A 17,059-nucleotide genomic window follows, 5' to 3' on the forward strand; every position below is an offset into this window, starting at 1 on the left:
TTGTGATTATAGTGTTGAATATCCACCAACACTGTCTCCCTGGCAGAGGGAGGTGCCGGTAAGGCAGATTTTAGGAAACGGCGGGGGGAAGAACGTCTCGAACTCCAGCCTGTACCCCTGAGATACTACTTGAAGGACCCAGGGATCTATGTGAGAGAGCCCACTGTCCGCTGAAATATCTGAGACGGGCCCCCACCGTACCCGGGTCCGCCTGAGCAGCCCCAGCACCATGCTGTGGACCTACCGGACGCAGGGAGGACTTCTGCTCTTGGGAACTAGCTGTGTGCTGCAGCTTTTTTCCTCTACCTTTGCCTCTCGGCAGAAAGGATGAGCCTCTAGCCCACTTGTTTTTCTGGGGCCGAAAGGACTGTACTTGATGATACGGTGCTTTCTTTTGTTGTGGGGTAGCCTGTGGCAAAAAAATTAATTTCCCAGCAGTAGCTGTGGAAACGAGGTCTGAAAAACTATCCCCAAACAGTTTTACCCCCTTATAGGGCAACTTCCATGTGCCGATTCGAGTCGGCATCGCCTGACCATTGCCAAGTCCATAACCCCCGTCTGGCGGCAATGGACCTAGCGCTTATTTTTGATGCCAGCCGGCAAATATCCCTCTGTGCATCACGCATGTATAAGACCACATCTTTTATATGCTCTATTTTCAGCAAAATATTGTCCCTATCCATAGTTATTTTCCGACAGGGAATCTGACCACGCAGCGGGAGCACTGCCCAACCATGCCGAAGCAACGGCTGGTCGCAATATAATGCCCTAGTGTGTGACCATATCTTATAGGGTAACTTCCTGCTTTCTATCAGCAGGTTCCTTCAGGGCGGCCGTACCCGAAGACGGTAGTGCCACCTTTTCTGATAAGCGTGTAAGCGCTGTATCTACCCTATGGGGTGTTTCCCCGCGTGACCTATCCTCTGGCGGGAAAGGGTACGCTGCCAATAACCGTTGTAGAAAATATCAATTTCTTACCGGGGGAAGACCACTCTTCCTCACACACCTCATTTAGTTTCTCAGATGCAGGAAAAACTACTAATAGTTTTCTCTCACCAAACACAATACCCTTTTATGTGGTACCTGGGGTATAATCATAAATGTGTAATACATTTTTCATTGTCTCAATCCTGTAACGGGTGGACCTATTTGGAGGGTACACCAGTCTCATCGATGTCGACACTGGAGTCAGTATCCGTGTCGACATCTGTGTCTGTTATCTGAGGTAGCGGGCGATTTTAGAGCCCCCCATGACATTTGAGACGCTGGAACAGGCACAAGCTGAGTAGCCGGCTGTTCCGTGTCGTCGGCCTTTTATGTAAGGAGTTGACACTTTCACGTTGATCCTTCCATAAGTTCAACCACACCGGTGTCGACCCCGCAGGGGGTGACAACATATTTACAGGCATTCGCTCCGCCTCCACCTCATTATCCTCCACATACCTGTCGACACAGCCGTACCGACACACAGCACACACACAGGGAATGCTCTGATAGAGGACAGGACCCCACAAAGCCCTTTGGGGAGACAGAGGGAGAGTATGCCAGCACACACCAGGGCGCTATATATCACAGGGATAGCACCTATAAAAAAGTGTTTTCCCTTATAGCTGCCTATATGTTGTATACTGCGCCTAAATTGTGCCCCCCCCTCTCTTTTTAACCCTTTCTGTAGTGTATTAACTGCAGGGGAGAGCCAGGGAGCTTCCCTCCAACGGAGCTGTGAGGGAAAAATGGCGCCAGTGTGCTGAGGAGATAGGCTCCGCCCCTTTTTCGCAGACTTTTCTCCCGCATTTTTATGGAATCTGGCAGGGGTTAATATACATCCATATAGCCCTGGGGGTTATATGTGATGTATTTTTGCCAGCCAAGGTGTTTATATTGCTGCTCAGGGCACCCCCCCCCAGCGCCCTGCACCCTCAGTGACCGGAGTGTGTGGTGTGCATGAGGAGCAATGGCGCACAGCTGCAGTGCTGTGCGCTACCTTGGTGAAGACTGATGTCTTCTGCCGCCGATTTTCCGGACCTCTTCTTGCTTCTGGCTCTGTAAGGGGGCCGGCGGCGCGGCTCTGGGACCGGACTCCGAGGCTGGGCCTGTGTTCGGTCCCTCTGGAGCTAATGGTGTCCAGTAGCCTAAGAAGCCCAAGCTGGCTGCAAGCAGGCAGGTTCGCTTCTTCTCCCCTTAGTCCCTCGATGCAGTGAACCTATTGCCAGCAGGTCTCACTGAAAATAAAAAACCTAAAACTAACTTTTTCTAAGAAGCTCAGGAGAGCTCCTAGATTGCACCCTGCTCGGTCGGGCACAAAAATCTAACTGAGGCTTGGAGGAGGGTCATAGGGGGAGGAGCCAGTGCACACCAGATAGTCCTAAAGCTTTCTTTAGATGTGCCCAGTCTCCTGCGGAGCCGCTATTCCCCATGGTCCTTACGGAGTTCCCAGCATCCACTAGGACGTCAGAGAAAAAGGCAATAAAGAAGAACTTTGTCTACACTATGAAGACCAAATGCAGTATATATTTCATATATTATGACCATCTCTCTCCTGTCACTAAGGGGTTTATAATACAGGTAACTCAAAATTTGATTATGCCAACACCTGCCCCCATGCCAATATTATAGGCCTTAAGAGGCTGCAACAACAATAGTAGTATGGGTATATTTACTAAAGCTTCTAAAATAAAAAAAGTGGAGATGTTGCAGCAACCATCCAGATTCCATTATTTTCCAGGATGCAATAGACAAATGACACGTTGCCATGGGCAACATCACCACTTTTCATTTTTAGAAGCAATAGTAAATTTTACCCTGTATAATCCCACTGAGCCCACAGAGCATCTCTCTAGCTTGTGTAGAGGTTATGGCATAAAGGCCGGAGCATCTATTTCCCCTATTAACCAAATCTACAGGAGTTGCAAGTATTTCTGATCAATGTTTAAGTGGTAAATCTCACATCAGATCACACAAGAACATAACTACCATGATTATTACACTGTCAATGTTCCATTTATGTCATGTTTCATGAGCTGTAACACATTCCTGTATGGTCACAGGTGCTAACGTCAAACAGACATCTGATGATGCTTGTGACATCCTCTAATTCCATAAATCAGGATTAGACAGAATGAACCTTACCACAGGTCGCGCTTCTTCTTTTTCTAAGATCTTCTGAGCTTGATCAGCTGGAAATCTTAGCACTGTAGTAATTACTTTTGCCATTGTCTGATTAATGAAAGAAAAGGTGACACAGTACAAAAGATATCAGTATTCCTTCAAAATACAACAAGATTTAATTCTGTGTGTATAAAAATCACCTTAGTGCTCTTCACCCTCTATGGTACCAATGATTAGCTCTCACTAGAATTGTCCTTGTGCATGTTATGACCTTTGAAGTGGCACTCTTGCATTTGGCCAGTAACTACTGGATCTAACTGGGGCGGAGTCAGAGGTGGACGCTAATTGCACAGCCGCTGCGCCTTTGTACACTGTGTTGGTGTGACAATATGTTAATGTTGCAGGAGGCATCTTGAGATAAAAAGACACCCACTGCATGCTTCTGTGATCTGCTGCTGCATCCGTGGACGCAGCATTGGATCCACTACGTGACCATCAGACATCCGAGTAACCCTCAGGTTATTCAGTATGTCCTGAAAATCATGCTGCTGAAGGAAGTAAAGCTACATCGAGAATACAGCAACTGGCTCAGCACGCCCAGAAACCGGTGTCGACATATCAATCATGCTGTGGTGTTTGAGGCACTGCGAGCGACATCGCAACCCCCACATCTGCAACCCCACTGCTAAAAAGCAGTTGCTGCGATCAAATAGTTGCCGCCCAGAAATAGAGAAAAAATGGCCATTGCAGAAATTGCAAATGAATCGCAATGTGTGTTCTGATCGCAAAACCGTATGCAATTACCGGAACACCAAAGATTTTTCCTATCTGCACCATGCAAGGTCGCCCACAATTTTAGCGACGCAAGAGGCTGGAAGTGGTCATCGCTGATGTCAGATGCCCTCCTTAAAAACACCTGGGCATGCCTGCGTTTTTTCAGACACACCCAGAAATCGTCAGTCAAACAGCATCTGCATTGCAATTCCGATATGTTTGCAAATTCTGTCGCTATTTCCGATCGCGCGTGCGCGCAATGCGAATGCGCAGTGGTTTTATAATCGCACGGATTGCAATTCTCAAATTTTGCAATCTAACCTGAATAAGGCCCTAAGACCATTGTTACATTGACGCAATTCCTACCACTTCTCAGAAGTTACCCGTTGCAGAGTAAGGGAGCCGTAAGTTAGGTGTCTCCAGAACACCAGTCTGGGGGGATGTAATTTATTTATAAAAGTTGAAAATTTGTTTATCCTTAAACCCAGCGAGTTCTTCAAAACACCCAAATTTGCCTTTGGAAACTTGTTTCAGCATTACACATTGATACTTAAATTGTAAACTTTTGTCTCATGAAGAGAATACAGGGTAACGCCAGCTTATACAGATCCTTACCTTAGTTTCCCGTCCCATCATGTACTCAAACATTACTTTTCTCAAATACTCAAATTCAGTAGGCTCTCCGAAAACAGATACATCAGTGTACCGATGATTGACATCTGTAAAGGAGAACTTCATTTATTACAGGTGTGATATCCAGAGTCAATAGCAACATAGTAAAAGCACATTGTGCAGGCACAGCGATACTCATGTTACTAGTTACATCTATACAATTCACTCTGACAATCTTTGTTTCATTACTATTAGGTTTTTACCGATTGGTCTAAACCTTAAGGGTTTTATCAGGTTTCAGGTCCAGCTGAATTCTTATTGACTAGTAATAAATCCTGAATTCTCTGCAAAGTTTAGTGTATAAAAGCTAATGCTTTCTACAGCTAAAATTGTAGATAACATCAATTATTAACCCTCAACTTAATTTTATTCTTCAAGCTGAGACTCCGAAGTTGGTTCAATAGTGAGAAATACCTTTGTAAAATGATTCAGTTCAACATACTGTTTCCAAATAATGTAAAGGCTGCAAGTCAAGTGAGATCATACAGGAAGTATAAGGGGATAACACTTTCTGTGTTATACACAGTGCTATACTGTAGGGTGAGCAATAATGTGGCCTATTCCATATCCCCTAAGTGAGCGCAATAGGAAAGTGGTGGATGTGGGTCTCACCTTTATACGGAGTTCCAAGCGGAGTGACAAACACACCACGTGAATAATTTTTCAACTGGTCTTCCAAGATATTCATCTGTACACGTACAAACCAAAAAGAACAGACTTAAATTGATCAGTAGGTGAAAAACACTAAAGACTGCAGCCGACAATGAAATGATCCTGACCCAGGTATCTGTTGGCCAAAATATCCTATGGCTACAAACATATTTGTCTTCTCTTGCAAGAGTTTAAAGCATTATCATGAAGGTTTAAAAAAAGCCCCAAGGTTAACCTTGTGGAGACTATGGACCCTGAGGAAGAAACAACCAACTTATTAGAGAACATATTGTTTAACGGCTAATATCTAGTACATACGTTTTTTTAAATAACATTTTATATTTCAATAGCATTTATTAAGTAACACCTGCTACCCCCAAGCAGCCTGTATACTATTCTGGGGTACTACTTTTCTCGAGCACTTGTAACTGCTGATATCAATGGTTTGACAAGCATGGAGAAGACTGAAAGCAAAAGCTATTGAATTGTTTTAGGAGGTTATTCCTGGAGACAAAGCTGGTATAGGCAGGAGAACTGTATCTACTGAATTACTGGGGACCTCTCCTAGTTTTGGGGAGGGGAGCATCATCAGCAAAACTTATGTATTTTGTTTACATTAAGGGGGGTATCCTATTAGCCACAATAACCCGGTTTCAAGCAAAAAAACTGACTTTTACCACGAATCCCGAAAAACCCCTATCCAATTAGCCGAGAAAACGTTTCCCACAATCATTTTACCTCAGTTTCACTTCACCTACTCTGAGCAGGTGATAACTTTGGGAAAATACCATTTTTGTCGACCAAAATACCGTTATTGCACGTTTGGAATAGGATAGGACAAAAAACAGGATTTTAACTACCTACCGGTAAATCCTTTTCTCCTAGTCCATAGAGGATGCTGGGGTCCAATTTAGTACCATGGGGTATAGACGGGTACTTTGGGAGCCAATGGCACTTTAAGAGTTTAATAGTGTGGGCTGGCCCCTCCTACCAGACTCAGTCTAGAAACTGTGCCCGAGGAGACGGACATACTTCGAGAAAAGGAAATACATATATAGTGGTGAGATTCACACCGACTCACACAGAACAAAAAAGTAAAGCCAAGCTAACCAACTTGGAACGATTCAGCAAAGGCTGAGCCAACAAACGTTACCAAGTAACCATGTAGGAAAACGAAGCACTGGGCGGGCACCCAGCATCCTCTGCGGACTACGAGAAAATGATTTACCGGTAGGTAATTAAGATCCTATTTTCTCTTACGTCCTAGAGGATGCTGGGGTCCAATTTAGTACCATAGGGATGTACCTAAGCTCCCAGTACGGGAGGGTCCTGCAGAAAAGATTGACCAAACTTTAGGTCCTCAGAGGCCAAAGTATCGAACTTGTAAAACTTAGCAAATGTGTTCGACCCTGACCAAGTAGCCGCTCGGCAAAGCTGAAGAGTCGAGATACCCCGGGCAGCCGCCCAGGAAGAACCCGCTTTACGTGTAGAGTGGGCCTAAATAGATTTTGGACAAGCCGAACCTGCCGTTGAATAAGCATGCTGGATAGTAAGCCTAATCCAGCAAGAAATTGTCTGCTTAGAAGCAGGATACCCAACTTGTTGGGATCATAAAGGACAAATAGTGTGTCCGACTTCCTGTGATGAGCAGTCCTCTTCACATATATTTTCAAAGCTCGCACAACATCCAGGGACTTTGAGGTAATCGATGTGTCAGTAGCTACTGGCACCACAATAGGTTGGTTGATATTAAAAGCAGACACAACCTTAGGAAGAAATTGCTGACGCGTTCTAACTTCAGCTCTATCTTCATGGAAAATCAAATAGGGGCTCTTGTGTGACAATGCCGCCAGTTCAGACACACGTCTTGCAGATGCCAAAGCCAAGTGTGACTGCATTCCAAGTAAGAAACTTTATGTCCACCTCCTGTAAAGGTTCGAACCAATCCGATTGCAGGAACTGCAGAACCACATTAAGATCCCAAGGACAAGGCCGAAATATGGACCATGATGGAGCCCAAGTGTAGGCCCACATCCACACCAGCTTGCAGACAGAGGAGAAAACGCCCCAGTTGAAACTCCACCATAGGAAACTTCTTGGATTCACACCAAGACACATACTTTTCGCCAAATCCGAAGGTAATGCTTAGACGTTACTCCCTTTTCTAGCTTGGATCAGAGTAGGAATGACCTTGTTCAGAATGCCCTTCCGAGCTAAGATCTGGTGTTAAACCTCCATGCTGTCAAACATAGCCGCGGTAAGTCTTGATAGGCGAACGACCCCTGTAGTAGAAGGTCCTCGCGAAGAGGAAGAGGCCTCGGATCCTCCAGCAGCAATGCCAGAAGATCCGTATACCAAGCTCTTCTTGGCCAGTGAGGATCACCGGAACTCTTGTTATTTTTAGTAGTTTGAGAATCCTTGGGATGAGCGGAAGAGGAGGGAACACACATACTGACTAACACCCACAGAGTTACCAGAGCGTCCACCGCCACTGCTTGCGGGTCTCATGACCAGGAAAAGTAGCTCCAAAGCTTCTTGTTGAGGTGAGAGGTCATCAAGTCTATCTGAGGTACACCCCATCGGCTTGTTACCTCTGCGAATACCCAGTGGTGGAGGCCCCATTCCCCTGGATGGAGATCGTGTCTGCTGAGGAAGTCTGCTTCCCAGTTGTCCACTCCCGCTATGAAGATTGCTGACAGCGCCAGTGCGTGCCTTTCTGTCCAGAGGAGGATTCTTGTTACCTCTGACATCGCAACCCTGCTCTTCGTTCCGCCCTGCCTGTTTATGTAGGACACCGCTGTGACGTTGTCCGACTGAACCTGAATGGCTCGATCTTGTAGAAGATGCGCCGCTTGTAGAAGGCCGTTGTATATGGACCTTAGTTCCAGAATGTTTATTGAAAGGACAGATTCCTGACTTGACCACTTTCCTTGGAAGTTTTCCCCCCTCGGTGACTGCTCCCCAACCTCTGAGGCTTGCATCTGTGGTTAGAAGAATCCAATTCTGAATCCTGAACTTGCGGCCCTCGAGTAGGTGAGAAGTTTGTAGCCACCAGAGTAGTGAAATTCTGCCTTTCGGCAACAGGCGTATCCGCTGGTGCATGTGAAGATGTGAACCCGACCACTGGTCCAGGAGATCCAGTTGGAAGAACCATGCATGAAATCTCCCGTACTGTAGAGCCTCATAGGAGGCTACCATCTTCCCCAGAAGGCGAATGCACTGATGAACTGATACTCGGGCTGGCTTCAAGACATCCCGGACCATTGTTTGGATCACCAACGCTTTCTTCAGCGGTAGAAATACCCTCTGCACTTCCGTGTCAAGTATCATCCCCAGAAAGGGCAGTCTCCTTGTCGGGTTCAAATGTGACTTTGGAAGGCTCAGGATCCACCCATGATCCTGGAGTAGTTGAGTTGAGAGAGCAATATCCTCCAACAGCTTCTCCCTGGAAGATACCTTTATCAGCAGATCATCCAGATATGGAATTATGTTAATGCCCTGCTTGCGGAGGAGGAGCATCATCTCTGCCATGACCTTGGTGAACACCCTCGGTGCTGTGGAAAGGCCAAATCTTAACGTCTGGAACTGAAAGTGACAGTCCTGTAGTGCAAACCGTAGATAGGCCTGGTGAGGCGGCCAGATCGGAATATGAAGGTACGCATCCTTGATGTCCAGAGACACCTGGAATTCCCCCTCCTCCAGACCTGAGATCACCGCTCTCAGAAACTCCATCTTGAACACCCTTAAATACGGGTTCAGTGATTTGAGTTTTAGAATGGGCCTTACCAAACCATCCGGTTTCGGTACCACAAACAGGTTGGAGTAATAACCCTTGTTTTGTAGTTGAAGTGGAACTGGGACAATGACATGAATCTGTACTAGTTTTGAATTGCTGCCTGTAAAGCCATACTTGCTTCTGGAGAAGCTGGTAAGCCTGATTTGAAGAATCTGAGGTGGGAGTTCCTGAAACTCCAGTCTGTATCCCTGGGTGATAAGGACTGTGACCCAGGGATCCTGGCAAGATGTTGCCCAAACGTGACTGAAATAACGTAACCGAGCTCCCACCTGCCTGTCTTCCAGGCAGTGCGGACCACCGTCATGCTGAAGGCTTTGAGGAAGTAGAATAAACAGCGCATTTGGTCAGGGTTATATAGTACAAGTACCCTGTGATATACATCCAGTCTTTACTGTGCATTGATATATCTATTAATTATATAGCTATACTGAGTATTACTTTGTATTGCTAGTCCAGTGCAGTTTTATTGCATGTTATAAATTCTGCATTGTATATTGTGACTATATGTGTGTGCATGTAGCTGCTGTGTGACCTCCATTTCGTGTCTCTCACTCAGATTTCTATCCCTATATTCTATGACCTGAGGAGGCTCAGTGCGTCACGTTTATTATCCGATATAGGCGTCTCACAAGATATACTCTGTGTATTTTTCTTTGTGATTTTTAGTCACCATATACCTCTTGAATTCCCTGTTGCGGAGTATATAAGATGCACAGGGGATGCTTGTCAGGTATATTGCTGCTGATATTGGGGGTAATTCCAAGTTGATCGCAGCAGGATTTTTGTTAGCAATTGGGCAAAACCATGTGCACTGCAGGGGAGGCAGATATAACATGTGCAGAGAGAGTTAGATTTGGGTGGGGTGTGTTCAATATGCAATCTAATTTGCAGAGTAAAAATAAAGCAGCCAGTATTTACCCTGCACAGAAATAAAATAACCCACCCAAATATAACTCTTTCTGCACATGTTATATCTGCCTCCCCTGCAGTGCACATGGTTTTGCCCAAATGCTATCAAAAATCCTGCTGCGATCAACTTGGAATTACCCCCTTTGTACCGTGTTGCCTGAGATTGTGCTTTCAGATATATCAGCTACAGGGGGCAACAGAGCTGGATCTGATCCCACAGTGTGTGGAGGTGAGGGCTCCCTACCCCCCAGTGGAATAATGGCAATGGGGGTTCAAAATGACCCACCTTGGGCTACATTTTCCTCGTTACTAACTACGCTTGTAACAAAACTGACGCCCCCTATGGGACCTCCTGAGCCAGTACAACAGATTATGGTCCCTACAGTTAATCCGCCCTGGGCAGATCAAATCTCCAATCAGTTACAGCACTTAAACCAGTCGCTGACTAAAAAGAAATCTGACTCTCGCCCGCCTAAGACCAAGGGGTTATCTAAACGGGCCATTACTTCCCCACAGTCTACTACTGTCCCAGACACTTCATCTGATGAGGATGGTGTCTATACTGACCCCTCAGATTGTGATAGTTCTGATGGGGAGGCTGGTTCACAGGTAGATGTTCCTGACTTGTTGGAGGCGATGAGGGTGATTCTTCAGATCACTGATGACGCAGAGCCTGATGCCGTTCCTAAGAAACCGGACAGGTTCAAACGTAAGAAAGTGGTTAAGCAAGTTTGACCTCACTCTGACCACTTAGTGGACATACGTCAGGAATTCTGGGAAACTCCAGGTAAGAAATTCACACCTCACAAGAAGATGCTGGCTCGCTATCCTCTTGCTGCGGAGCCAAGTAAAAATTGGGAGACTCCCCCGCCAGTGGATTCGCAGGTGGCGCGGCTGGTAGTATCCTCAGCTCTGCCTGTGACTACCGTCAGTTCTCTGAAGGAACCGCCGGATAAGCGTGTGGATGGTTGTTTAAAGGCGATTTACACCCTAACTGGTGATGCGAATAGACCCACTATTGCAGCAACTTGGGCTGCAGAGGCCATTGAGGCGTGGGCCCAGGAGTTGGAGGCAGAGTTGCCTTCCAATGCTTCTGATCACGCTAGACAATGCCTGTCGTATATTGTCACAGCTTCTCATTATGTGAAGGAGGCGGCTTCTGATGCCGGTATCCTGGCGGCCAAGGCTTCTACTACATCTACCCTGGCTCGCCGGATTCTTTGGTTGCGGTCATGGTCCGTAGATCTGGATTCCAAGAAAACCCTGGAGGTGCTCCCCTTTAAGGGAGACATTCTTTTTGGATAAGACCTCAACAAGATAGTGGCTGACTTAACTTCTGCTAAAACAGCATGTCTGCCTATTACTGCTCCTTCGGCACCGAAGGCCAAGAGTACTTCCTCTCGTTCCTTTCATCCTCCAGGAAAAGCAAAAGGTCAGGCGTACCCGAAACACGTTCGCACTTCCAAACCTGCTAAGCCCAAACCCAAATGGGCCTGGGCTGCCCGTCAGCCTGCTTCCAAAACTGACAAGCCTGCCGCATGACGGGGCGGGCCTCCCCCTGGGGGATCCCAGGGTGGGGGGCCGACTTCTAGGGTTTACCCAGGAATGGTTGAAGACCACTTCCGATGCCTGGGTACGGGAAGTAGTCACTCGAGGTTACGCCGTATCCTTCAAGAAACGTCCCCCTCATCGATTTTGCCTATCAGACCTTCCATCGGACCCAGTGAAGGCAATCACCTTTCTATCGGTGGTACAATCCCTCCTGGACACAGGAGTGATAGTACAAGTGCCTCTGGCTAAGAGAGGAAAGGGGTACTATTCACCGCTGTTCCTAGTCCCGAAACCGAATGGGTCCTCCCGGCCCATTCGCAACCTCAAGTCCATGAACAAATCTGTCAGGGTTTCCAAGTTTCGTATGGAAACCCTTCGCTCTATTGTTCTGGCCTTGGAACCTGGGGATTATATGGTCTCCCTGGACATACAGGATGCTTACCTGCATATTCCCACTGCAATGTCACATCAGCAGTACCTGAGGTTTGTGGTGGGCAATCTTCATTACCAATTTTGGGCATTACCTTTTGGCTTGACCACGGCTCCGCGTATTTTCACCAAGGTCATGGCGGTAATGACGGCTGTACTCCGCTGTCAAGGGGTAAGGATCCTACCATATCTGGACGACTTGTTGATCCCGGTAAATTCACCAGAAGTTCTCCAACTCCATCTTGATCTGACAGTCCAGTTTCTGCAAGCCCACGGGTGGCTCATCAACTGGAAGAAATCTTCCCTGGTCCCTGCGCAGAGCATGGTGCGTTGTGGGAGCGTTGTTGGACACCCACAGCCAGTGGTTGTTCTTGCCTCAGGAGAAGGTCCTGAAGCTTCAGGACAAGATTTGATACTTCCTCTCTCGTCCGCAAGTGTCAATACATTCGGCGATGCAAGTGCTAGGTCTCATGGTGTCGGCTTTCGACATGGTGGAGTATGCTCAATTCCATTCACTCCCTCTGCAGAAACTGACTCTTGCCAAATGGGACGGCCTGCCTCACCGAATCAGGTCTCACATGATCCCCTCGTCTCCGGAGGCCCGTCTGTCACTGAGCTGGTGGCTGCAGGACGGACGTTTGAGTGGGGGTCGTCCCTTCTGGATCTCCAACTGGGTCCTTCTGACGACGGATGCCAGTCTGAGAGGCTGGGCACGGTGTTGGAGCAACACTCCCTTCAGGGTTGGTGGACCAAGGAGGAGTCTCGCCACCCGATAAACATTCTGGAACTGCGGGCGGTGTTCGACGCGCTGAACCTGGCCCAGTGTTTAATTCAGAACAGACCGGTTCAGATACAGTCGGACAACGCCACCACGGTAGCGTACATAAATCATCAAGGCGGCACTCGAAGCCGCATGGCAATGAGGGAAGTATCAAGGATTCTTCAATGCGCGGAACGCCATCTGCCAGCCATATCGGCGGTGTTCATTCCGGGGGTCCTCAACTGGGAAGCGGACTTTCTCAGTTGTCAGGACGTGCACGCCGGGGAGTGGAGCCTCCATCCAAGTATTTCAACTCCTCATGGACAAGTGGGGCACTCTAGATGTAGATCTGATGGCGTCTCGACACAACCACACGGTTTGAGCTTCTGAGCAAGAACAAGGGATCCGCACTGGCAATCCCGTGGAACTTTCAGTTGCCATATGTGTTCCCTCCAGTGTCTCTACTGCCCAGAGTGATAAGGAAGGAGGCATAGTATTTCTGATTGCTCCCGCATGACCCAGACGGCATTGGTTCTCAGACCTCCAGGGCCTCTCGTTAGAGCGTCCCCTTCTACTTCCACAACGACCAGACCTCCTCGTTCAGGGCCCTTGTGTCTACCAGGATTTGGCCCGACTGGCTTTGACGGCGTGGCTCTTGAAGCTTCCGTACTGAGGGCCAAAGGTCTTTCGGAGGCGTCATTCAAACTATGTTGAAGGCCCATAAGCCGGCTTCTGCTCGGATTTACTATAGGGTCTGGAATTCTTACTTTGCTTGGTGCGCGAATAACAATCTTGACGCTTACAAGTTTAGTACAGCCAAACCTTTGGCTTTTCTAGAGCAAGGCCTGGACTTAGGTCTTCGTCTGGCCACCCTCACGGTTCATATTTCTGCCTTGTCGGTATGGTTTCAGAGAGAAATTGCATCTCTGCCTGAGGTTCATACCTTCACTCAGGGTTTGTTGCGCATTCAGCCTCCTTATGTGCCGCCTGTGGCCCCTTGGGATTTGTCGGTGGTTTTGGAGGTCTTGCAAGAATCTCCATTTGAACCTCTTGCATCCGTGGATATTAAGTGGTTTTCCCTTAAGGTCTTGTTTCTGCTAGCCATTGCTTCTGCTAGACGCGTTTCAGACTTGGGTGCCTTATCCTGTAAGTCCCCCAATCTGATTTTTCACCGTGATCGGGCAGTTCTTAGAACACGCCCTGGTTACCTACCTAAGGTGGTGTCCTCCTTCCACCTTAACCAGGAGATTGTGGTTCCTGCCTTTGATTCTCAGGAGTTGTCTTCTGGAGAGCGGTCTTTGGATGTGGTGTGGGCTCTCCGTATCTATGTGAAGAGAACGGTTTCCATTCGGAAGTCTGAATCTCTCTTCGTACTGTTTGATTTTCACAAACGTGGCTGGCCTGCTAATAAGCAGACCTTGGCCAGGTGGATTAGAATGGTAATTGCACATGCTTATGTACAGGCTGGTCTTCCAGCTCCTGCTACCATTAAGGCCTTCTTGGGCGTCCCGCCGTGGTGCGACCCTTGAACAATTGTGCAAGGCGGCTACGTGGTCCTCAGTGAACACGTTCCAAAGGTTCTATGCCTTTGATATTTCCGCCTCCCAGGATGCTTCCTTTGGACGCCGGGTTCTTGCGTCCCCTCCCATAAGGAACTGCTTTAGGACATCCCCGATGTTATTCCCTGTGGAGCCCAGTGTACCCCGCAGCAGAAAACAAGATTTATGGAAAGAACTTACTGTTGTTAAATCTCTTTCCGCGAGGTACACTGGGCTCCACAGGGCGCCCACCCTGACGCACTTAGCTTCTTTGGGTTGGTATGGCATTAGCCGCTGACACCCTCTCCTGTGTGTGTGGTGTATGTGGCTACTAACGATTGTTGTCTTTTACCTGCTACTGCATTGGATAGGTTAACAAAAACAGAGTTCCTGTGCACGGAGGCGGGGTTATAGAGGAGGCGGCGATATGCATCTTGGGAACAGTCAAAGCTTTGTGCCTGTTGGTGCCTCGGATCAAGATCCTACTCTACACCCCCAATGTTATTCCCTGTGGAGCCCAGTGTCTCACACCACGTGTCTAGAGCTTCCTCAAAGAGAGCCTGACTCCTTCTGGATTCCGCGTCGGCCGACCACTGGCGCAGCCACAGTCCCCGACGAGCTGAAACAGACATGGAAGAAATTACTGCAGTCATGGAACCCAGGTCTTTCATGGATTCTACCATAAAACCTGCAGAATCATGTATTTTGCGTAAATACAATGCAACGTCATCCCTATCCATAGTATCCAAATCCTCAAGAAAGGTAGCCGACCACCAGTGATCGCAAAAATGTGCCATGGCGCGTTTTTTACCCGATTTTGAAGACCTGGGACTCAAGTTTCTAAAGTGGGTGGGTCCCCAGGGACGCGCTCCTCATTAGCCAATCCCTAAGGGGGATTTCAATGATTGATTGATGCTGGCCCCGGCTGAATGATATAAAGAGGAGATGGACCCTTTCCCCTCCTCTTTGACGCCGCTCCTGTGCATGGCGCTGCTCATGGCGGGTGAGTGAAGCGGGAGCAGGTGGTGGCTGGGCTAAGTTGCTCAACAGGGGGGGTTGCCACAGTGTCTGGGGAGTGCTGTCGATGTGGCACAATGCAGGGTTCGGCGTTCGTGATTGAGCAGGTAAAGCTGGGCTTAGCGAGAGGGGCTTTCCGCGGTGCCGTCTGAGGCGGCGGGCGCATTGCCGCGCTTGCTTTAAGGGTTCCTCAAACCAAGTGCGGCAGTGCGGCCACCGCCTCAGACGGCACCGCGGGAAGCCCCTCTCACTAAGCCCAGCTTTACCTGCTCGATCACGGACGCCGGTCTGGCGTCTCTGGCGGGAGGTGGGCTGGCTATGCGGTAGCTGCCTGCCTGTTTCCGCTGCGGGTGATTAGGTGCCGGCCGTGACGCGTGTTAGTCACGGCCGTGTTAGACTGGTCTTGCTGAGGGGGCAGGGCTTCCCGCGTTGCTGCGATCTGAGGGGAGGGGTGCTGGCAATGCTGTGGTGGCTGTGTTTTCACTGTTATGACCACTGCGGGGTTCCCACGGGGAGCTGATATGGTGGGTGGACCGCTTGTGAACGCCACTGGGGGCTCCCCATGGGGTCCGGCATGGCACAACTCCCGGACAAAGTGTACGGCTAACTGCCGGGGAGTGTGTGTGTGACAGTTGAGTCGCAGAGTGCTGCAGGGGGTGATTAGATGCCAGTATAGCCTGGTCCTGGGGCTAACTTCTGTGAGTCCCATGCAATCTGGGTCCTAGAGCTCTATAAAAATAAGTAAGCAATCTTGGGGGTCCTCGGTAACCATAATGCTGTATAATGCCTGTGCCTGTCCAAATGTGGTGGGACTACAAGTCCCAGCATATCTTGTCAAGTGGATGTGCTTGGACTTGTAGTGCCAACACAGCTGGAGAGACCTTGCCAAGCACGATATTGCTAATTATGTATAGGTGTTTTGTAGAGGGTTTCAGCTTTTTAATTATTTTATTACATGTCATGTTGTTTAGGTTGGCATTACATTGCTCTTAGCAGGATTATTTGTGTTTCAAAATGACAATTGATCATGTCCTCTTTTTTTTTTTTATATGGTAAGGAAAGGTTTTAATTTTCTCCATAATATACTACTGAGGTCACTATCTGCGAACAGCCTCGGATTTACGTTCATATCATTAAATGTTAATTGTGACGTTTTCCACTGCACATTTTCCATTATTGTCCTTGTGCAATGTGTATAATGTGCTCTGTCCGGCGCAATGTGTATAACTTGCTCTACCAGGTGCAATGTGTATATTGCCCTACCTGGTGTAATGTGTATAACGTGCTCAACCTGGTGTAAAGTGTATAACGTGCTCTAACTGGCGCAATGTGTATAACGTGCTCTACCTGGTGCAATGTGTATAACGTGCTCTACATGGTGCAATGTGTAGAATGTGTTCTACCTGGCGCAATGTGTAACGTGCTCTACCTGGTGCAATGTGTATAACGTGCTCTACCTGGTGCAATATGTAGAATGTGTTCTACCTGGCGCAGTGTGTAACGTGCTCTACCTGGTGCAATGTGTATAAAGTGCTCTGCCTGGCACAAAGTGTATAATGTGCTCTACCTGACGCAAAGTGTATAACGTGCTGTCTGGTGCAATATGTATAACGTGCTCTACCTGGCGCAGTGTGTATAGGAGGTTCTACCTGGTGCAATGTGTATAAGCAGCACTACTGTGAGGTATGTGAATTGGCACGATTATGTGGCGCGCACCCTCCATGTTTTAGATTGTGGGAGGGGAGCACAAATTCCCTTTCTGCTGAAGGGCACCAAAATGTCTACTTACAGCTCTGGTGCAGAGTGTCCTGTATGCTACACAGCCCAGCAGCACTGTCACCCCCTCTCCCCCTT

The 17,059-nt window shown here is 48.1% G+C and overlaps 1 protein-coding gene across 8 annotated transcripts in view; it reads right to left on the bottom strand.

The window, feature by feature from the left end:
- The window catches only part of GOLGA4 (golgin A4), a 347,782-nt gene that overhangs the window by 29,951 nt on the left and 300,772 nt on the right, over positions 1–17,059 (bottom strand). For all 8 annotated transcript variants that reach the window (XM_063922581.1, XM_063922575.1, XM_063922574.1 and 5 more), the window contains 3 exons: positions 5,167–5,242; positions 4,498–4,601; positions 3,130–3,216 (listed from right to left, as the gene is read on the bottom strand). In XM_063922581.1, coding sequence (XP_063778651.1) covers positions 3,130–3,216; positions 4,498–4,601; positions 5,167–5,242 — 267 coding nt within the window. The remainder of the gene's footprint in view (positions 1–3,129; positions 3,217–4,497; positions 4,602–5,166; positions 5,243–17,059) is intronic.

Source organism: Pseudophryne corroboree, chromosome 5, assembly GCF_028390025.1.
Source record: "Pseudophryne corroboree isolate aPseCor3 chromosome 5, aPseCor3.hap2, whole genome shotgun sequence".
Classification (NCBI taxonomy): domain Eukaryota; kingdom Metazoa; phylum Chordata; class Amphibia; order Anura; family Myobatrachidae; genus Pseudophryne; species Pseudophryne corroboree.